The sequence below is a fragment of the Phodopus roborovskii genome, unplaced genomic scaffold (genome assembly GCF_943737965.1).
Source record: "Phodopus roborovskii unplaced genomic scaffold, PHOROB, whole genome shotgun sequence".
Lineage (NCBI taxonomy): Eukaryota > Metazoa > Chordata > Mammalia > Rodentia > Cricetidae > Phodopus > Phodopus roborovskii.
In genome coordinates, this window is record NW_026126448.1 from 8,408,931 (window position 1) to 8,431,269 (window position 22,339).

At 46.7% G+C, this 22,339-nt stretch overlaps 1 protein-coding gene across 2 annotated transcripts in view; it reads right to left on the reverse strand.

Annotated features, from left to right (window-relative positions):
• The window catches only part of Kdm4a (lysine demethylase 4A), a 46,603-nt gene extending 26,011 nt beyond the window's left edge, over positions 1-20,592 (reverse strand). Inside the window, exons 1-11 of one of the 2 annotated variants that reach the window (XM_051188606.1) lie at positions 20,462-20,592; positions 17,764-17,936; positions 15,930-16,105; positions 11,072-11,186; positions 9,599-9,792; positions 7,501-7,550; positions 6,092-6,195; positions 5,651-5,788; positions 3,091-3,335; positions 2,346-2,545; positions 153-523 (exon numbers count right to left, since the gene is read on the reverse strand). In XM_051188606.1, coding sequence (XP_051044563.1) covers positions 153-523; positions 2,346-2,545; positions 3,091-3,335; positions 5,651-5,788; positions 6,092-6,195; positions 7,501-7,550; positions 9,599-9,792; positions 11,072-11,186; positions 15,930-16,105; positions 17,764-17,901 — 1,731 coding nt within the window. In that variant the 5' untranslated portion in view covers positions 17,902-17,936; positions 20,462-20,592. Of the gene's footprint in view, positions 1-152; positions 524-2,345; positions 2,546-3,090; positions 3,336-5,650; positions 5,789-6,091; positions 6,196-7,500; positions 7,551-9,598; positions 9,793-11,071; positions 11,187-15,929; positions 16,106-17,763; positions 17,937-20,172; positions 20,224-20,461 lie in introns of those variants that run through there. The other variant, XM_051188607.1, reaches the window with a different exon arrangement.
• Between the last annotated feature and the right edge of the window lie 1,747 nt (positions 20,593-22,339).

Consider the following 22,339-nt stretch of genomic DNA (forward strand, 5'->3'; position numbering starts at 1 on the left):
CGCACTAACACAACCATTGCAGGCAGCAGATGCAAGACGGAGGGAGCCTCTCTCCTGCCCTCCCACACACATGCGCACCTTCACCCCCACAGGCCCCTCCTTCACAGGCTGCCAGAGGGCAGTGGCCTCCCACACCACTGCGCAGCCTGTACCTCTGCCAGCTCCTGCTCGCTGATGCTTCGGGGGACGCTGCGCTCCTTCTTCACACTCGGCTCTCCGGCCACTACCCTGCCATCCCCTCTGGCATAGCTGTGCACAGTGAGAACTCCAGTTTTCTCTTGGCCTTGACAAGACACAGCCTCGCTGGTTTCAGAATCTGAAGAAACTGAATCCTGGGATAAGCTGGAGCCCAGGCTGGAAGACGATTTTTTGGGGGGACCTGAGAAGACAATGCGTCCTCCTACGGATGCAGGATTCACAGAAAGGTCCAGGGCGGCTGCTTCCGGCTCGTCGTCCTCATCTTCCTCTTCCAGCTTCACATTCTTCAGCTCTTCAAATTTGACTTCAGTGGGATCAGAGTAATCTGAAATACAGGTGCATATCACACAGAGCCAGCTTCCTTCTTGGAAGCAGGATGGCAAAGTCTACCAACCAACCAGGCCACTGAGTGATCAAGACTCAGTGCTCACCAAGACGGCTTCACTCCAAGTCCTGGGTATAAGATATCACAACTCAAACATGACAGGCCTGTGCACAAATTCAAAAGAAACTCTACAAAGCACAAGTCCACAGTGCTATCTAGCCATCAGACACAGAGTAAACAGATTTCTTCAAGCCCAAGATAAGCCTGTCCCTAATAAATTTAGAGTTGGTACCTATCTGAGTTGCCTGCTCCAAAACCACATTTCTTACTACATCCATGGGTCCTCCAGCCTCCAAGTGAACAAATGCTACAGTGGCAGGCACCTGATTTGGTGAAGACACTGTACTCCTCCAACAGGTGCAGCTATATTTAATTAAGACTTTTAAGATGAGCATGGTGGTGTTTGCCTAGAATCCCAGCATTTGAGAGGCAGGAGGAAAAAAAAAGGCCTGGATTTGAAGGCCGTCAAGGTACAGAGCAAGACGATGACTAAAAGCAAATCAAGCTCAGTGGCACATGCCTATAACCCCAACACTCAGGAGCCCGAGGCAAGAGGATATTCAGTTCAAAACTAGGCTGAGCTACACAGTGAGGCCTTGCTCCAAAAACCAATAAGCCAAGTGTGGTGGTACACGCCTTTAATAGCAGCACTTAGAAGGCTGAGACAGATCTTGTGGGCTACACAGAGAGTTTCAAGATAGCCAGGGATACATAGAGCCTATCTCAAAATATTAAAGATAAAAATGAACAAATAATAAAATAAGAGCCAGGGAGATGGCTCAGCAGGTAGCACAAGCCTGGCAAATCTTCATTCAATCTGGGAACTCACACTGAAAGAATGGAAAATACAGCCTAACTCTCCAATGACCCCAGGAAGCTATAAGTTTAAAAGTACCTTAAATTCCAGACCCTGTCCTCTGCCAGTAAATAGGCAAAAGGTCTAGGAGCCCATGCAAATACAGACCTCGGGCTATAGAAAACTGACGGGTCTATAAAGCACGGGCTTGGATAATTTTAAATGATTGGTCTAAAAACTGTAAAATGGTGCGGGCTCTTGATGCTATGAGATGATTGGTTTACGATGTGCAGGCTTTGTTGTAAACCCTCAATTCTGCACTTGGGGTCCTCAGTCCTCTGCCCCTGCGTGGTGTATGACTGTGGACCCCAGTGCACTTGGAATAAAAAGTCCTCTTGCTATTTGCATCAAGACAGCATCTCGTGAGTGACTTGAGGTGTTGCCTTTCCTGAGTCAGAGCGTGAAGGTCCACGCTCTGGGGGTCTTTCATTTGGTCTTTCAACATGAAGGCGAAAGGAGAACACACCCCACCAAGCTTTCCTCTGTGATGCATACACACGCGCATGAAAGCTCATATACAGGCAAAGCACATGCAATAATTTCCTCTTATCCACCCTGGCCACACCCTGCATCCATCCTTCCCAACCCAGTATCAAATTTAGAGGAAAGCACCCAGGGCTCCAGAGATAGTACTTCCCATCACCAGGGCTGGCCGGCTCCTTGTGACATCTGCCCACCTCATATTACTAAAATCTCCTTCACAGAAGTCTGTCTTTGGTTGTTTCCCTGAGCCTTTTTCTCTGTGTCTGGCCTGCCCTACATGTCCCCAAGCAAAATGCTTCTCACATTCCAGTACAGGTGCGCTCACAGACCAGACTCTCATATTTGTTTCTTCTGACCCTTCAACTCAATACAACATTGACCCCACAACAGACAGGCTGTGGACAACCAGCACTGTCGGCTCACCTGGAAAGGGAAGGCCATCCTCGACCTGCCTCACGGAGCTGTGGGTGGGCCTCACTGGGGCGAGGGTGGCCTGGCACTCTGTCAGCTCATACTGTCCAGAATTCAGCTCTTCCTTGGGGAACAGTTCACTCTGGCTCACCTCCTGTGGTATTTCAAGACAGACTCTGTGTCGCTTTGTCCCTATCCGGTGCTTGGCCAGGCTGCAAGGAGAAAGCAAACCTTCTAAAGAGGCCTCTGTATACCCATCCCCCCAAATGCATTCACACATGCTGACACACAACCCAAAGAAAAGCCATTCCATCAACTGAATAGTGCAGATGCTGCTGCCCACCTTGGACATCTACCGTGAGGACAGAGACAGGGCATGTCTGGTAGGGCACCCGGCCTAGACAAGGCAGCCCCACAGTGTCCCTCCCATCTTTTCCCTATGTGCACAGATCCTCTGGCCCAGACCCCGATTAAGCCAGATGCCACTCCGTATTCCTCCTGAGCTGGTTTCTAGCTCCTACCACCACGTTTCTTTCAAGAGACACTTAGGTGATGCTAAGGAAGCCTGACTCTGGGCACAGCACAGCTCACTACCCCCATTCCTTAGCAGGGACCACAAGGAAGTGCTGGAGCCAACAGTGCTGCGGCTTCCAAAGCCTTTTCCAAGACCTGCCTGCATGCAGTACGGAAGACACAACATTCAAACTGTGGCAGTCACCTCCTATCCCCAAGGCCAAGCCCACAGCCTGCCCAGTACCTTCTCTTCACGTCTCCCTCCTCTCCCTGCTCGACCCCTTCCATGTCCTCCTCTGGGCACTCCTCATTCCCAGCTCTTGGGGGCAACACACTGTCCTTCAGAAACTCAGCAGCTTCCGGGGTAGGCAGAGTATGGTCGATAACAGTGCTGTCCTTCCCAGCTTTCCACAGTTTGTAGCGCTCGGGCTGGAACCTCCTCACGAACACATCCATGGAGATCTTCACCATATCTTTTCTGCAGGAGCACTGCCACAGGAGAGACAGATGAGAGCGAATGCCTTGTCAGCCCCACCTCTCCACGTCCCACCCCCACCCCTAAGCAGACTAGAACATTAGAAGCGTTAAAACCACACTGCTGGCAGAGGGGCTCGAGAGGGCGACGGGAGGAATATGACCAAGTGCATTTTTAACACATGTAAGGATGGCATGGCAAAGCAGGGTGCAGTAATGCACGCCTTTAATCCCAGCACTCGGGAGGCAGAGGCAGGTGGAGCCCTGTAAGTTCGAAGCCAGCCTGGTCTACACAGTGAGTTCCAGGGCAGACAAGGCTACACAGTGAAATGCTGTCTCAAAAAGAAAAAAAAGAAAAATTGACAAGGTGAAAGCCATTACTTGTACAATATATTCCAAATTTAATAGACCAATTTTAGCCGATGCTGAAGCTCATGTTTTGGTTCCCAGGCTGAGGGTTCATTGTCCCACAGAGCCTTCAAATTCAAGCCAACAGGAAAACGAAAAGCAGAATGCATAGCAAGCACTAGGGCTCAACCAACCAAACTGAATGGGTCTAAGGAGAATGGTTAGAGACAAAATCTGTACACGTTTTCCCAATGGTGAACAGCCACCTGCCCCTGAACATCTACCCAAGCTGGAACCAAACAGGCAAGTTTACTATTTTGGTTCAGTAGTCTAGGCCCACTGCTGGCCTATAATAAAGCGAACCCCTAAGGAGTGTGCCAGTATTGGTGTGTGCAGTAAGTCCAAGCTGTCTGAGAGGCTTAGGCAGGAGAATCACAAGTTCAAGGAGAACTTGGAATATAAAGCACCCAATACATGAATAATAAAACTTTTTATCTATTTATTTATATTCTATGTGCACTGGTGTTCTGCCTGCATGTGTATCTGTGTGAAGGTGTCAGAACTCCTGGAGTCAGAGTTACAGATAGTGATGAGCTTCCATGTGGGTGCTGGGAATTGAACCCAGTCCTCTGGCTCTTAACCACTGAGCCTTCTCTCCAGGCCCCAAATAAAACGTGAGGGGGGTGGGCTGAGGCTGGGAGTGGTAGTGCATGTCTTTGATCACAGCATTCAAGGAAGAGGCAGGAAGATCTCCTGTGAGTTCAAGGACAGTCTCCCCCATCCCAAGACAGGGTTTCTCTGTAGACCAGGCTGGCCTCACAGAGATCTGCCTGACTCTGCCTCCAAAATACTGCCCAGACTGCCCTGTCTTTATAAAACAACAATGGGCTGGAGAGATGGCTCAGGGGTTAAGGGCACTGGCTGCTCTTCCAGAGGTCATGAGTTCAATTCCCAGAAACCACATGGTGGTTCACAGCCATCCTTAATGAGATCAGGTGCCCTCTCTGGCCTGCAGGGATACATGCAGGTGGAACACTGTGTACATAATAAATAAATAAAAACAACAAAAATGGCTGAGGATATAGCTTATCGGTAAATACATGTCTAACATGCAAATACCCTAGGGTATTAACAGTTAACAACACGCACATGCACATGCTCTAAGAGTGAAAAAATCCAGCTATTAAAGTAACCAGGTCATGGTATGCAGTGGCTGCAAACATCATTCTCCTTGGAAGTGGTTCCTATATGGGTTGTCCTAAAGGACCTTGGGAGTCTATTCATATGTTTTTAACTCAATGTTGTTCCCAATCTAGGCTCCTGACAGGTACACTGGGTACCTTTGGGAAGCCTTGGGTCACAGTGGCCAAGCTGTCCATCTACACCAAGCTGCAGAATAAGGAACACATGACTGAAGCCCTGCCTAGAGTCAAGTTCAAGCTCCTGGCCACCAGAAGATCCATATCCTAAAGAAGTAAGGCTTCATCAAGTTTACTGCAGATTAATTTGAAAACATGTTGGCTGAGAAGCCACTCATCCATGATAGCTAAGGGTCAAACACATCCCCAATCATGGTCCCCTGGACAAGTAGAAGGTCCTACACTCTTGGGGGCTTTCATTGTGCTGTCTTATAACCCACCAAATCCCCATCCAGCCTGCTTAGAAAAAAAAAATTTAATTAAAAAAAAAAAAAAGCCATAACTGTGACATGCACCCATAATCCAGCACACAGGAGACTGCCTAGAGTTTGAAGCTAGGCCTGGGCTACAATGGGAGTTTCAGGGCCACTGAGTGAGAGACAACAACAACAAAAGCTATTATGGACACACAATGGTGGCACTCCCACACATTCCCAGCAACTGTTCCAGATTCCAAAAGTTCAAAAAAAAAAAAAAAAAAAAAAAAAAAAAATGTTCAGACCACAAGTTCCTCAATCAGACACTTTTGCGGATCATGTTACAGAAGAACTCGAGATGGCTTACCAGTACAGCTTGCTTGCCATACTCAATCCATCGACGGGTAGCAAAATTGGTAGACTCTGCACAGTTGAAGCCATGGTTGAAGCCAGCATGGTAACCGTATGGGAAAGTGATCATAAACTCTCCAGCTTCCTGGGTCACCTGAAAAAAAGTAGATTTAAAGCAGCTGCCACATATGGCAGAGGCTAGAGTTGGGCTCCGAGTGTCTCTTTGCCACCACTTAGCTGATCAACCAAGGACAAGTCAAAACTGCCAGGTCTTGAATCACATGCATGCTAGGAACCCAACCACCTATTGTTACCAATTAATGCCCAGTGTGGAAGCTGCCCTGCCCTGGCAGCAGGACAGCACATGAGCCACCCGTTATCGACCTCCACCCTAGAGATGGAAGCTTCACACTCAGCAAAACTCCACCCACTTCTGTGAGGACCACAGGCAGATCACCTTGTCAAAGGGAATGCCGTACTTCTTCAGCATCAATGGGGAAATCAGGGTCATCTTGTGGCGGAGAAAGGCCTCACAGCTCTGAGCACTTCCTGGGAAAAAGCCTGTATCAAAGGATGGAGGTCTGTGTTATTAGGAGGCTCTGTGCAAGCTCTGGGATCCTGAAGTCACTTCACATCTGCAGATCTCAGGAATGATAAGGACAGTCAGAGTGATGCTAAGAGCGCTGGAGCTGGAGAGATGGCTCAGCAGTTCAGAGCATTTACTGCTCTTACAGAGTACTGAGTTTGGTTACCAGCACTCATGGTGGGCAGCTCACAAGCACCTAGAACTCCAGCTTCAAGGAATCCAACCACAAATGATACTCACAAACACAGACACACAACACAATCAGGCGTGTAAATTAAAATTTGGGGAGGAGGGGAAAGGGGGTTGTCACTGTGTTGCCAGGGACTCAAAAAAATCAGTTTGCCTTTACTGAGATTTAAAGGCATCAGCCACAATGCCTGGCCAAAAAAGAGAGAGTAAGAAAGGAAGGAAGAGGGGGGGAGGAGGGAAGGAAGGAGGGAGGGGAGGGAAGGAAGGAGAGGAGGGAAGGAAGGAGAGGAGGGAAGGAAGGAGGGAGAGAAGAGGGAGGGAGGGGAGGGGAAGAAGGGAGGGGAGGAAGGGAGAGAAGGAAGGAGAGAGGAAGTGAGGGAGGGAAGGAAGGAGGGAGAGAGGGAGGAGAGGAAGGGAGGGAGAAAAGGAAGAAGGGGGAGAGGGAGGGAAGGAAGAAGGGAAGGAGAGAGGAAGGGAGGGAGGGAGGGAGGGAAGGAAGGGAGTTGTGTTCTAAGCAGAGTGAGACCTCTGATGAGCTGCCAGCTCTCCCAGGCGGAGGTTACATGGGTAATCAGACTCTGGCAGCACTCAGACACTCAAGCCGCCTTTGTTCTTACAGAGCTGAGAACAATTTACCACGTTCTCCAGGCCCTGAAGACCAAGACTGCACCCCAGCCTTTCAAAGGGCACACACCACATTGGCCCCAGCCTTTCAAAGGGCACACACCACATTGACAGCTTGATCTACTCAGGATCTCCTCCCCACACACACACCTAAACAGTCACTGGATTTGGGCTTTCACATTTGGAACTTGGGGAGGAGACTCTGACCAAGTTATTTCCTGGTTGAGGTTTGGATAGTTGATGGCAGAAAGAGTAGAAAAAGGACCAAGTCCTCCTCGGACAGACTAAGAAAGGCTCAGACTAGGCCTGTTCTACTGAGGTGTGCAAACTAGCAGCTGAGCTCATATACCCACCCCACCTGCAGGCCTGTAAAAGGTCACAGGTCATCTGACCAGAGAGAATGGACATTTCAGGGCAGGGAGTTAGACTGGAGAAGACTGACCCTGTATCTGGAGGGGATACAGTACCTTTGGCAAGACGTTCCAGGCGTTTCCCATGCTCAGGTGGAACAGAGTACCTGTAATCACATGGTAACATTAGACACCAGCAGAGGGCAAGGGATGCTCTCACAAACACCTTGAAGGATCAGACAGGATCCTGAAGGTTCCCAGGTCAAAGAAATGACAAATGTCTGAGGTGATGGGTATAACAAATCCTCCAATACGACTGTTACACATCTCATACATGTATGGAATATACTACAGCCCATAAATATGTAAAACCACCATGTGCCAGCTACAAATAGTTTTGGGGGAGGAGGTTGAGACAGGATCTCACTGTGCAGCCCTGTCTTGCCTGGACCTCAATATGTAGACGAGGCTAGCCTGAATTCAGAGATCCGCCTGTCTCTGCCTTCCTAGGGCTGGCATTAAAGGTGTGTTCACCACACCAAACTTAAAATGTATTTCCTCAGAACACCTTAAGCCAAGCAAAACTAGAAAGGCTGATAGGAAAATAAAGGATTCCAGGTCAGATTGAGTACATTGGGGACACTAAGAAATAATTTATGGAAATGTCATATCCGACTTTAAGACAAAGGAGAGCCCACACAGAAGTATGAACTTATTTCTCCTATGTTCACTTAATAAAATTGTTTCATGGATGTTGGGGAGGGGCCATTACATTACTGTGAATGTTTCCACAATGCTCCTGGAAAGGCCTGATGGAGAGGCTGAAGGAATGGGAAACATGGCGACCAAGGACTTGGCACCCTGAGACTTGGCCCTGTACCGCAGATAAACCCATTTCTCTACCATAAAAGCTATACTGATTACCCAATGATTAATTACTCCTCCATGCAGTGTGGTGTCTAGACATCACAGGAGCTGCTCTTTATGGGAAAATAAAGGAAATAAAACCACCTAAGACTATTTAAAACTTCAATAAAACTGCTAAACATTCTATTCCGTTACCTTATTTTAACCTTCACAATTTCAGGGCTATTTCAGTTCAGTACAGTGGGACACAGACATGGTCCTGGAACGGGAAGGCAGCACGGACCCAGGACAGTCCCATGGACACAGCACCAGTGGACTCTTTAAGTACACGTGGCCTCTGTCAATCAAAAAGCTCTGCACCTACAGTTGAAGCCTGGGGAGTGGTCCCCTCCTCCCCTCCTCCCTGCCTTCCACCACTCCACCCAGCTCTGCCTCCCCTTTCCAGGTCTTCTAAAGCCATGCCTGTCCTCTAACCCACCTCTCCTTTAGCACCCTGTAACTTTTTTTTCTGGTGTGTCCTGACCAGCCTCCTATCTGTAGGCCGAGTGCCTCACATGTGTGCTCACTGCTGTCACAGACAGTCTCCACTAAAGGCCAGGATGGAGAGACAGGGCAGTACACGGACTGTCTCCCCCAACATGTGGACAGCGGGAACATGTTCAGCATAGCTGCATTTGCTGCACACCAAATCACTTTTCTATAAGCAAAGACACCTTCCTAACATATGAAAAGTTAATTTAATAAATACCCCAGGAACTGGGCACAGCGGTGCACACCTTAGATCCCAGCCTTTGGGTGGCAGAAGCAGGTGGATCTTTTGAGTTCAAGGCCAGCCTGATCTACAGAGTTCCAGGACAACCAGAGCTACACAAACAAGCCATGTCTCAAAAAGCAAAAAATAAAAAATAAAAAAAGCCGTAGGCCAATGAGAAGAGAGAATCAGAAAACATCAGCAAGCCTGGTACAGCCCCATGACTTTGAGTAACTCACCCCACCACATATGAAGCATGGTTCTATACATATTTAAATACTCTGTTCTCTAAACCCCTTTGTTCAGCCATTCATGGATGCAAGTACCTATTCATTCCAGCCTATGGAAAGCTGAAGCAGAATGATCTCAATTTAAGTCCAACCTGGGCCAAAGAGTTGAGACCCTTGTCCCAAACAACAAAGAACGACAAAAATAGAACTTGCTACTCAAAGGCCTTCTGGGCTCCCAAAGCATAACTTGATGCAGAATGTCAGCTCCACACCAAAGCTGGTACCCAGAACCCACACTCCCCCTGTGTATGGAAAGTCAGAAGCCCCATGCTGGCGGATGTGTGGTGCTATTACAGGCTGAATTTACCAAGACTTTGGCTCTCCGAAGTGCAGGTAGTTGATGCTGTACAAGTCCATGTCTTCTGTATGCCAGGCAAACGATGTCTTCCACATGCCAAAGTACAGGTATGGGGTGTTCACCCCCTCAATGGTGATCCCACTCTCCTTCTCCACCAGGTCCAGGATGGTCTTCAGCCGGCCAATATTCCACTCATCAACATGCTGCCAAGGAAACAGCAGCTCAGGACATATAATTAAATGCGGGGCCTGGGGTGACCTGTCACTGCTGACTAAAAATGTGGCATATCAAAACCACCGCATTCAAAATAAATAAATAGCCAGGCATGGAAGCACACATCTTTCATCCCTGCATTTAAGAGTAGGAGGCAGTGGATCTCTATGAGTTCAAGACCAGTCTGGTCTACATAACAAGTTCTAGGCCGCCAGGTCTACATATGAGACCCTGTCTCAAAAAAGGGGTGAGGGAGGAGGATGGACACACATATGGATGTAAGGTGTGTAGGTAAAAATTAGAAAATACAAAAGTTGAAAAAATATGAAGTAAAATTTAAAAATAATTAAGAGAGAGTTAGTAAAATGGCCATCATTTTACTAACGGGCTGAGTTCAGGGCTCAGAACCCACGTGGTGGAGGGTGAGAACTGACTCACGCATCCCCTGACCACGTCCTTTCCCTAAGTTCTAATGGTCATCTTGGAACCCACGCAGGTTCTAGAATGCTGGGCCCTGCTGTTCTACCTCCACCTCAGGGACTCAGAGCCATTACCTTCTCCACCCTCCACCCCACCAGGTGTCCTTCCACGTGGACCCGGGTACCCACTTCTTTAGGGACTTGTGCCTTCACCATCCTGTCACCTCCCAACCGTCCAAACTGACATCAACCACCTTAGTATAAAGTCGGTCTGAAAGAGCCTGAAAAGCATTTTAGGTTTTTGGGGGTTTTGTTGTTGTTGTTCTTATTTTAATTTACCCTAAGACAGACCCAAATATTCACCCTCCTACCATAGTAAGATAATTTGTTAGCCCAAAAAAGCACTACATGCCAAGCCAGTAAAAGCGGTTAAAATAGCTATTACAGAATCTCACTGGGGAGCTCTGAAATCCTAACAGGCTTCTCCTCTTCAACCCCTTCCCTCCCATCTGATTAGTCAGAGCCTCTTCCTGCAGAAACCATACTGCTCCCTCTCCCAAAGCCTCGTTTTTTCTGTGATCTACCCCACCCTTTCAAGAGCTCATCACCTACCACCCACAGACTATGTGCAAGCCTTGAAAAGGACACCCCAGCACCCAATTCATATACAGTGTGGGAGACACAAAACTCAGTCACATGCAGAACTACAACAAGGAAGAGAGGACCACACCGGTGGGAGAGAGCTGGTCTGCTCATCTGCCCATTCACCAGCTTTCAAGCACCTACTGTGTGCCAGGCAAAGTACCCACTGTGTGCCACACAAAAGCTGTAGGGTTTGCAATGGTCTCACCTTTTCATAGAGCGTACCATTCACATCTGCACCATAGATGGGAGGATTGAACGTGAGGTTTTTCCAGTATTTACGCTCAAGTTCTTCAAATTCACTGTATCGTGGGGTACAGTACCTTCCAGACATAAAATAAAGAAGTTAGTCATTCACAGGTCCCACCAAACCATCTTTCAATACTTGGTCCCCAGTTGGTAGAACTGGGAAGGATTAGGAAGTGTGGCCTTACTGGAGGAGGTATGTCCCTGGGGGACAGCTTTAGAGCTGCAGAAGCCTCTTTCCATCCCCCCCAGTGTGCTCTGGCCCCTCTTGCCATCTGAGATGTACGCTATCAGCTGTTCCTGCCACCATGCCTTTGCTCCGCCATCACAGACTCTACCCCTCTGAAACCGTAAGTCCAATTAAACACTTCTTTTATAAATTGCCTTGGTCACAGTGCTTTATCACAGCAACAGAAAGGTATCTAAGGCAACAGGAGAGTAGGCTTATTAGGTATTATGAGCCATATAAGATACAAGCCACTATTCCAGGGACAACTAAACATTTCGAACAATATGCAAGGCTGGGAATATGGCTCAGTTGATAACAGTGTTTCCCTAGCATGCATAAAATGCTGGTTCAAACCAGGCATGGTGCTACGTACCTGCAATCCCAGGACTTAGGAGGTATGCAAAAAATCAGAATGAGGCCATCCTCTGCTACCTAAGATACTGTCTCAGAAAAACAAAACAGGGACTGAAGAGATGGCTCAGCAGTTAAGAATATGTACTGCTTGCCAGGCAGTGGCAGAGGCAGGTAGATCTCTGAGTTTGAAGCCAGCCTGGTTTAAAGAGCAAGTTCTAGGGCAGCCAAAACTACAGAGAAAGCCCGTCTTGAAAAGTCGGAAAAAACAAAATCAAAAGCACAACCCTCCAGGGCTGGAGAGGTTAGTGGCTAAGAGCATTGGCTGCTCTTCCCTTTGATTCTCAGCACCTTCATGGGGCCTCAACCATCCGTAACTCCAGTTCCAGGGGACCTGACACCCTGTTCTGGCCTCGGCTAGTAGTTGGTGAGCAAACAAACATTCAGGCAAACACCCTTACATAAAATAAAGTTTAGAACTTAAAAAGTATTCCTTCCTTTGAACCTCTCACTCTGAAGCTGTTCTCTTCCCTTTTCTTTAATAGATCTGCATTTGTTCTGCATTATAAAACAAACAAGCAAACAATCCTGGCCTTCTAAGCATTAATACAGTCCAATTTGCACACTCAGGTGATCAGACAGAATCACCATGTGAGTCAAAGCCAGCCTGGGTTACCTGGGTTACAGTCTATTCCAGGCAGGTCTAACACACAGCATCTCCCTCTGGAGGCCATGGACAGGGAAGCTAGGGGGTGGTCACAGGCCCAGATGTGAATCCACTGTCCCTTAGGAACATGATATCCTCACCTCTCTAGAGAGGCTGTCACACCCTGCAGATTCTAGAGTGACTCGGGAGAAAAGACTTACACAGGCTTACACACAAAAACCGAAGACACAAATGGAGCCACACCCACACACCAAACCCTCACCCAGTGTGTCTACACTAACGGCAAGGAAACTGCTCTCACAGCTCACTAGTCACAGCTGTATTCCCATTATCCTCCCGGAGTCTAACAGATAATCAAAGGGGCTAAGAACAGAAATTGAGGGAAAATACTTAGCAACGATAGAAATTAGTGGCAAAAAAAGCTTTTCATCTATCAGGGTGGAGGGTGAGAACGTAGCTCAATGGTAAAAGCTTGCTTAAGGCCCTAGCAACACACACACAAAAGTAGATTAAATAAATAAACAAATAAAACCACACTGAGGTGAAGGTGATAAGCTGGGTAATTTAACATTAAAAATTACATGAAGAAGAAAAAACCTGACACGTAATGATAAGCAGAGATGACGGGAGGCTGGAGACAGGGTTCAGCAATTAAGAGCACTGGCTACTCTTCTAGGACCCACACTAGATTCCCAGAACCCACATGGTGGCTCACAACCATGTGTAACTCTAGTCCCAAGCATTCTGATATCCTCTTCTGGCCTCCCAGGGACTAGGCACGCATGTGGGTGCACAGACATACATCAGGCAACCATCCAGACACACATCAAAGTTTTTTGTTTTTAAAAGATGACAGAGAGGAACACGGAAGTCTTGATGGGCCCCCGTTTGGAAAGCAGGTAAGTCTGGCCCAGGACAGAGCTGAGAGTAGACACAAGGGATGGTTCGCACTTCCTTCTGTCCATGGCGCTGCACACTTCTTCACACTTATGCATAAATTCATTCACTAGCCAAAAAGCTGGCCAGCAATGGAGATGTTTTAAGAGTTTAACAAACCCACAAGATCTGTATTAGAATTGTGATGAGCACGATGAAAAGGGGAAGAGTTGACACCTGAGGTGGGAGGTGTCAGTGTACCTGGAATGTGCCCAGGTGTGAAGATGGAAAACTCAAGATTTTAAAAAGCTGGGCTTGCTCAGTGGAGGCGCAGCTCCAACTGCCAGGCTGAAATCAAGACCAGCAAGACTCGGGGAATGAAGAAAGAAAGGGAAAAGGAGGAAGGATTCCCAGTGGGTCCTCAGGGTTGAGCAACATGGGAAGTGAGAAACTCAAGAAGGGTGACTCGGAGAGCAGAGTGCAATGCCCGTATCAGAACTCATCTCTGGGCGTGTGAGTGACATTGAGAGCTGAATCTTAAAAGCGCCAAGGAAAAGAATGACTGCAAACAGCAGAGTAAGCGGACACTGGGAAGAAAATACAGCAAGAGGAATAGAGGAGGACTATGGAACAGTAACCAGTGTGCTAACATATTCCGGTGCGTATCCAAGCAGTGGGGACATAGTGCTGGCTGCACATGACAGACAGAAGGGGAATGGAAATGACCAAAGCCACTTCCCAACAAGCAGGCAGAACAGATATATATATCCAGAAAGTTCTTTTTGCCTCACCTCCAACTTTCTCCTCTACAACTATGCAATTTTCCAGAGACACACCACACTGCCGGAACTGGATGCAGCTCTAGATGATGTGTCTATGAGAGGCCTTGGGTTCCATCTTCAGCACCAACAAAAATGTTTTAATTAAAAACCAAACAAACCAAAAGTCCCTACCACAATGGGGGCAGAGAGATGGCTCAACAGTTAAGAGCGCTCACTGATCTTGCTGGGGACGAGTTCAGTTCCTAGCACCCACACTGGGAGGCCTCCAACTGCCTGATTCTTCAGTACCACAGGATGTGTCTGACATCCTATTTTGGAGGATACCTACATGCTACTGTAGATACAAAAACATAAACAAAACAAAAAAAGTTTTTTTTTTTTTTGTTTGTTTTTCAGATGACTGAGACACGTAGCTCTGGCTGGCCTGAACTTGCTATATAGCTCAGTGGGACCTCAAACTCAGAGATCTGCTTGAGTCTGCCTCCCAAGAGGCATGTATAAATGAATAAAGGCATGCACCACCATGCTGGTACAAGAAATATTTTCTGTTTTTTGAGGGTGGGGGGTTGAGACAGGATTTCTCTGTGTAACTGCCCTGGCTGTCCTGACTCACTTTGTAGACCAGGCTGGCCTTTAAACTCACTTTGTAGACCAGGCTGGCATTAGAGGCTTGTGCTACCATGCCTGGCTTAAAAAAAAAAAAAAAAAAAAATACTGGTAGGGGAGAAATTGTTCAGTGGTTAAGACCACTTTTTGCTCTTGCAGAGGACATAGAGCCAATTTCCAATACCTAAATGGTGCCTTACAACCATGTGTAACTCCAGTTTCAGGGAACCCAACATGCTCTTCTGGCCTCTATATGCATAAGGCATGCAAGTGATGCACAGACATACATGCAGATAAAGCACCTACACGCTAAAATAAAAATGAAAAAGAAAACAGTTTACTGCTAGTGAAGAGAAAACAGCAGGACCACTTTACATAAGAACAAGGATCAGCAAGTGGATAAAGTGACTATCTCTAAGCTTGATGACCTGAGTTTGATCCCTGGGACCCATAGGGCAGAAGGGGTCTGTGACTATAAATTGTTCTTCTGATTTCCACACAACTGCCATGGCATGCATGCCCATATACTCCCACAACAAAATAATTAAAAGAACATGGAATTGGGGCAGTGGTGGTGCACGCCTTTAATCCCAGCACTCGAAGTCAGAGACAGGTGGATCTCTGTGAGTTCGAGGCCAGCCTGGTCTACAGAGAGAATTCCAAGGCAGTCCCAAAACAAACAAACAAACAAACAAACAAAAGTGCAAAAAGGGAAACTGATCCCTGAACCAAGGTAAGTGCTCTTCAGTAATACAGCTTTGAAGAAGTAATCCCAGGACCAGAGATGGCTCAGTGGGCATAAGTACTTTTTGACAAGCCTGACTGACTATCTGAGTTTGATTCTCATAACCCATGGAAAGGTGGAAGGAGGGAACTGACTCCTGAAAGTTGTCCTCGGAGCTCTGTATTCATGTATGATATGCATACACTTACACATATCTGTCCATAAATAAAATAAAATAAAAACAGCCAGATATGCTGGTGTGTGCCTTTAATCCTAAGGCTTGGAGGCAGTGGCAGGAGGATCTCTTTGAGTTCAAAGCCAGCCTATTTTACATATCCAGTTTCAGGGCTACAAAGTGAGACCCTATTTCAAAATTAAGTAGTTTAAAATTTTTTAAAAAGCAATACTAGGCCTAGATGTTAAGACAGGGAAAAAGTATTTTTATTTGCCGAGCCTAAAGCACATGCCTATAACTGCTGTGCTGGGAGGATGAGGCCAGCCTAGGCTATACAGCAAAATGTGTCTCAAAAACAAAGCAGAACAAAATGGAAAAACAACCAAGAAAAGGTATTTATTCCCACTCACTTATCACTATTGGCGATCTTGCGGAACTCTCGAACAGTCATGGCTTTTTTCTGTATGTTGTACTGAGTGAAGAGTCCAGACTGACCAGTCACCAGCTGCTGGATGGGTGCAGGGATGACGAGATCATCAATATCATCATAGGATTTTCGAGGCTTCCATTCTTTGGGAGGAACGACCTACAGGGAACAGAGATGGAGGCAGATGAGAATCTAACAAGTCAGAATCCAGCCACCATCCAAACTAGCCACTCATTTTACCAGAAAGTAACTCTTGACTTATCTATGTTCTTCCAAACGCAGGAAGTCACACTGTCAAGCTAACACTAACCATCCTATAGTCTAGCTCAGTGAACTAAGCAAAACATTACTTGTAAACCTAGGCACCTGATCAGGTTGAAGCATTTATTCTTGAACAGCCCAGGGCTCTTTAGCAAACAAAGCCACATAAGCTGGTGTGCTGGCAGATGTCTGTCAGTGTAATACTTCAGGCTGTCTCCTGTTTGAGACCAGCCTAGTCCTCTCTAAGCTAGCCTATGCTACCAGTAAGAAAACATAATTAGCATGACTTTTATGAAAGAAAATAATGGTTATGTATCATAAAAATCCAAAACAGCTTTTATATAAAATCTAGTTAAGTATGTACAATTATTAACCCTTCCCCCCAGATGTGTTAAAAGCTACACCGTGGGCCCTGCAGGTCTTAACTACTCTTTGAACCTCACAGAAGCTATTTCCACTTGAGACAAGATTGCTTTCTGGAGTCTCAGAGAAGACACCTAGGCCCAAGATTAATCCTCAGCTTTGAAACTCAAGTTCCTGTTTGTTTGTGTATAGATTTTTCATTTTCTTTTTTCCACATCAAAAAGGGCTGGAAAAACAGCCCTAAGGGGGATGGGCGTGGTAGTCCACACCTTTAATCCCAAAATAAGAGAGGCCAATAGGTCTCTGAAGTTGAAGCTAGCCTGGTCTACCAAAACCAAAGGGGTGGGGTGGGACATAGCTCAGAGGTACACAACAGCTCAGAGGTACAGATGCTAGACTGAATCTTCAGTGCCATGAAAAATAAACACCAAGAGCAAACAAACACATATAGAAGAGAATTCTAACCTGGAACTGGACATCTCCTCTGGGTTCAGACTAAGCCTTTAGCATCAGTTTCTGAAGGGTTCTTTCAGAAATGCAATCTCTTTACTGTGGGGGACTCAGAAAACCTTGACTGAGACTGAATATATATATGAAGGGCTAACTTGACTAGGGATGAGGAGGATGGCACTAATTCAGTAAGTACATAGGGAAAAAGCAAGTTCAAACCAAAAACCAAAAGGCCGGAATACTCATGGGGTCTGGCCAGCACGTTCTCTCCCTTGAGGAAATCTCCATGGGAAACCAAATTCTATCAAATGCATGATGCGACTGCAATTAAGGTGGGTGGTGTAACAACTGGTACAGGTAAAGTCCTGAAGCCTGAGACCAGGCCTGGAGGCACTGGCTTTTCCCTTTCCTGTCCCCTCACCCTAATAGTGTACTGTGCACACTGACCTTAGCAAGGATTAGTGACACCCTACTCTCAGTACAACTCAACTCAATCTTCCTTTAGGAAAAAAATTATATAGATGTATAGACATCTCACTGTCACCCACTTCATCTTTAGGAACCCAGAAAACATGACTGCAACAGCCGGTGTGAAAGGAAGAGTTGATTGGTGGGGGACGACAGGGAGGGACAACATTAATTCAATTCCCAGAGAGAAAATGAGTGCAAACCAGAAACTAATTTTCAATTACAAAGACCAGAAATGTTCTTCTAATGGCTGCCTAAGCAGCCCCGCTCCTTACCTTGGCTAGCCCAGCCCGATGAGCTCCTTGGGATTCTATGTAGGCAATGTATCTGCTGAAGTTCCGGAACTCTTCCATAGTGGGGTAAAATGTCATTATCCGAGCACTGGGATTCAAGGTTTCCGATTCAGAAGCCATTTTTTTGTTTTTTTAATGTTGATCTGGATAAAAATCTGAAGTAGTAAAGGGAACAATCAATAAGGAAACTGTCCCTTCTAGGATAGTTATTTAAATGAACTGGCTAGAAAGAACTGGAGGAAGCCAGAAGGTGAATGGAAGCCTGTAATCCCAGCACTAGGGAGGAGGCAAGATCAAGAGTTTGGAAGCCAACCTCTACAACACCAGGCTTTGTCAAGCAAAAAAACAACTAATATGTCAGGTGGTGGCAGCCCACACCTTTAATCCCAACACTCAGGAGGCAGAGGCAGGTGGATCTCTGAGTTTGGGGCCAGCCTGGTCTACAGAGTGAGTTCCAGGATAGCCAGGACAACCCAGAGAAACCCTGTTTTAGAAAACCAAAAACCAAAACAAAACCCTCATGTATCAAAACTGCACATATACAGATCTCACTTGATATGTAGACACCATTTCAGCCAAAAAAGAAATTATCATTTAGTTATTGGTCCCATGTAAAAAAACAGCTGACCTATCTACTTCTTAGTTCTACCCTGACTGCTTCAAATTACTCCCTTATTTATGTATTTCTGGCTGTCCTGAACTCCCTATGTAGACCATGCTGGCTCACTCTGCCTCCCAAATACTGGGGTTAAAGGTGTGTGCCACCACCACCCATTAAACAAAGAACATGATCCAAAACAAAAAGCTTCCTATGGGCTCTTTTTTCTAGGTTACAGCTTTACAACAAGATTTTAAATTCTGAAAAGTAACTTGGCTGCAGGTTATAAAGTTTCAGGGTTAAAAAGTACCTTGATATTAACAGGATGCTATGAGTTTAAAATACTAGAGTCAGCCAGTGGTGATAGCACACAACTTTGATCTTCCCCCAGAGGGGAGGGGGGGTTGAATCGGATCTCTCTGAGTTCCAGAACAGCCAGGAATACACAGAAAAAACCCTGTCTCAAGAACACACACACACAGACACAGACACACACACACACACACCCATACATATAAAACACTACACTGAAATTGAATGAAGTAGAGCTTGGCTCAACTGCACTGAAACCAGAATTCACAAGACAAAATTCAAACAGGCAATGAGCAGGCAATACAGGGCAAACTTCCTAACTGCTGAGGGAAAATACATTATTTTTGGATGAGGACCTCAAGTAAGTGGGCAGATCCTACTACTGTTGTTGGTAATATAACTTATCAGCACAACTGGAAAAAGACAATACTAAAAGGAGCCAGTTTAGAAACAAAACTAGTATGTCCTTTACTGGACCTCCTCACCCACAGCCTAAGAATTCTGCTTCCCCCAAAACCACAGACACGCCTACTAAATGGAAGGAAACTACCTACAACCTTCTAGCATGGAGTAAACCCATTCAAGGTAGCAGACAAACAATGCCACGGCAACTCTTTAGGGTAGTTCAGTTTTTTCATGAACTTTGCATGACAGGAATACTGTTATCCCTGTTTTACATACCCGGAAACGTGCCCACGGTCCCCTCCCTAAGCCACCTTTCACCACCTTCTGCTACCTCAGCCCTAATACCTACCTGAACTTTGCAACAGAATATTCAACTGAGGAGGAACCTGACGCCTACTTAACTTGGGAGTTTTCCCTCTAAAAGAAAAACTTCGAAATATTCTACTTTTGAATTTTTCACAAAAATAAAACGTAAATAGCAAACTGAGCCCCCTCCCCTGGGCTTCCAAGGGGCCATAGTGGTGCTTCATCCACCTCTGGCCCGATTTATCTTTGTGTGCCCAGAACCCAGAACAATGCATGCCACAAAGTAGGCACTCGGTAACTGCTGAATAACTCATTTCCTCTGCTCACTTCAGTGTATCATCCCGTTTCTTTAACCCTAGGGTTCCCTTCCTGCAATATATTCCCTAGAGGAAATCTGGTCCAGGACACCTTCCCACCAGCATTCAGCAACAAAGCAAGAGTCCAGGGTTCTAGAGTGAAAACTCCGAATACTGTCCCGGTTTCTGCTACTTTTTAACTATATGACCATGGTTGTGTGGGTAGGCTGGATGAGCCTCAGTTTCTCCACCTACAAAATGGGGAGTCCAAACCCCTGCCTTGCAGGTCGATATTATTAACTCAGATGATGCAAGCGAAACCTAGACGCTAGGCCTGGTACTTAAGCACTCCATAAAGGCAGCTGTTGCTAACAGTGATCTGAAACTTCCGCACTCTCCGCCCCCGCAGCCACCCCCGCGGCATCCATTCCAAAGCAGCCCGGGTTCCTAGTGTCCCCACACCTCGTCACTTACACATACAGCCCCTCCCGGCCCCACCGACTAGGCAAGGGAGGCCCGGCCGCAGGAAGAAGAAAATAAGGCCCAGTGGGCCCGCCCCCCTCTCCGGACGTCCATTGGCCATTAGAGATTGGAAAGGACCAATCACAGAACTCGCTTTAGGAACTCCTGTTTCTATTGGTTAGGAGACATGTCTATCACTTTGCAGAGAAAGACCCACCCCGCCACCCTCCCCCACCGGAGATTGTGATCACGGCTGTGGCAGCATCAAACCCAAAGGGATCCAAAGCCCCATGGCTCTCACCTAAAGCCTGAAGCCCTGGCAGGGCTCAGGCTCCCCTTCGGCTGTCGCCACTTGCCGGTCCCACTGTCTTTCTTGAGGGCGAAAGGCAGAGCTCCGCCTCCTTTAAAGTCAGACTCTGCGCAGCCTCACGAACCCCATAGTCAACCAATCCGGGGGGGGGCCTTTAAGCCCTCACCCAACCAATGAGTATTCACTACAGCTGCTCAGCGTCTGGGACTACGAGTCCGTTTAGCCTATGAGAGCCAGCTCAGGCTGTTGCCAGGAGAAAACGCTGAACCTCTCGGGACTGCGGCCACTGAGCAGCTGAGCTGAATCTGGAGTTAGCCAATCAGAAGCTGATTCAGACCTTCATAGCTAATCAGGGTGGCAAGAGGCGAGTACCCCGAAATGGGCCGGCCGGTTAAATGGGGGAGGGCGAGCAGGTGGTTATATGATGTGCCTGGCAAAAGGATAAGCCTGTTTTCTTGGAGTAACCCCCTTACCAAAGATGTAAAGGCGATGGAGGACGTCCAGAAAAGTTTCAAAAGTCAGGGAATTCCCGAGAACGTGACCAGCCTATCCGGGTTTGTCCAGGACTCTCCGTTCTAAAAGTCCTGCATTCTCAGAAGCCGGCTGGCAAGGCGGGGCAGTTGCTCCAAGGGGAGCTGATCCAAGAGAAGGAGCCCTTGAGGGTCATTAGGACAAGACCTGGAGGATGATATCTCTGGGGTTCTTAAAAAGCAGTTTCCCTTGAGCAAGGATTTGGGGTTATTAGCAGCTCTGGGGCAAAAAATGGTGATTCTAGGATTCATTAGAGGCACTTTAAGAGGGAGAAGGGGATCCCTAGAAGTAATTAGGAGCAGTTCCTGAGAGGTTGTGGGCTGCAATATATTAGAGCTTCCAGATTGTCAAGGACGATGAGGAAGGAGATGTTATCTGGACACCCTTGTAGATCAAATAAGGAAGAACTCACATGAACAAAATTCCCAATAGCGTTGGACGAATTGTATTATGCCTGAACTTCTTTCAAAACCAACCTCTCTTCAGGCAATGGTGGCGCACACCTTTAATCCCAGCATTTTGGGAGGCAGGGGTGAGGTGATGTCTAAGAGTTCCAGGACAGCCTGGTGTACAGAGTGAGTTCCAGAACCGGGGCTACACTGATAAACCCTGTCTCAAAAGACTGGAAAGGAAAGGAAAAGAAATAGGGGGTGGGGGAAGACCATCTTTGTCCAAAAAGATGACTGAGAGAGAAAAGACACAAGCCTTATGATTTGAGGACAACCGAGGAGAGAGAACCAGCATCCACAAGTTCACAAGTTGTCCTCCAACTTTTGTGAGATATAGTACCACAATCTCACAAACACACACACACTAAATAAATAGAATTTTTTTGTTAGTTTTTCAAGACATGGTTTCTCTGTGTGTAACTCTGTCTGTCCTGGAACTCACACTGAAGACCAGACTGGCCTTGAACTCACATAAATCCACCTGCCTCTGCCTGGCACATGCTAGGATTAAAGGCATGCCTCACTACCACAACACCCATGCCTGAATTTTCAAGAAGAAATTCAGGAGTTGAAATGGCAAAAGTTTACCAATGTTAACTAAAAGTAGATAATACATAAAATGCTGCAGGTCAATAAACTGGGCACATATTTGTTAAAAAAAAAAAAAATTGCTTTAAAAAAGTTTGAGGTCACCGGGTTGGTGGTGCACACCTTTGATCCCAGCATTCAGGGGGAAGAGGCATGCGGATCTCTGTGAGTTCGAGACCAGCCGGGTCTACAAGAACTAGTTTCAGGACAGCTTCCAAAGCCACAGAGAAACCCTGTCTTGAAAACCAAATAAATAAATAAATAAAATAAAAAAAGTTTGAGGCCATCTTGGAATAGTGAG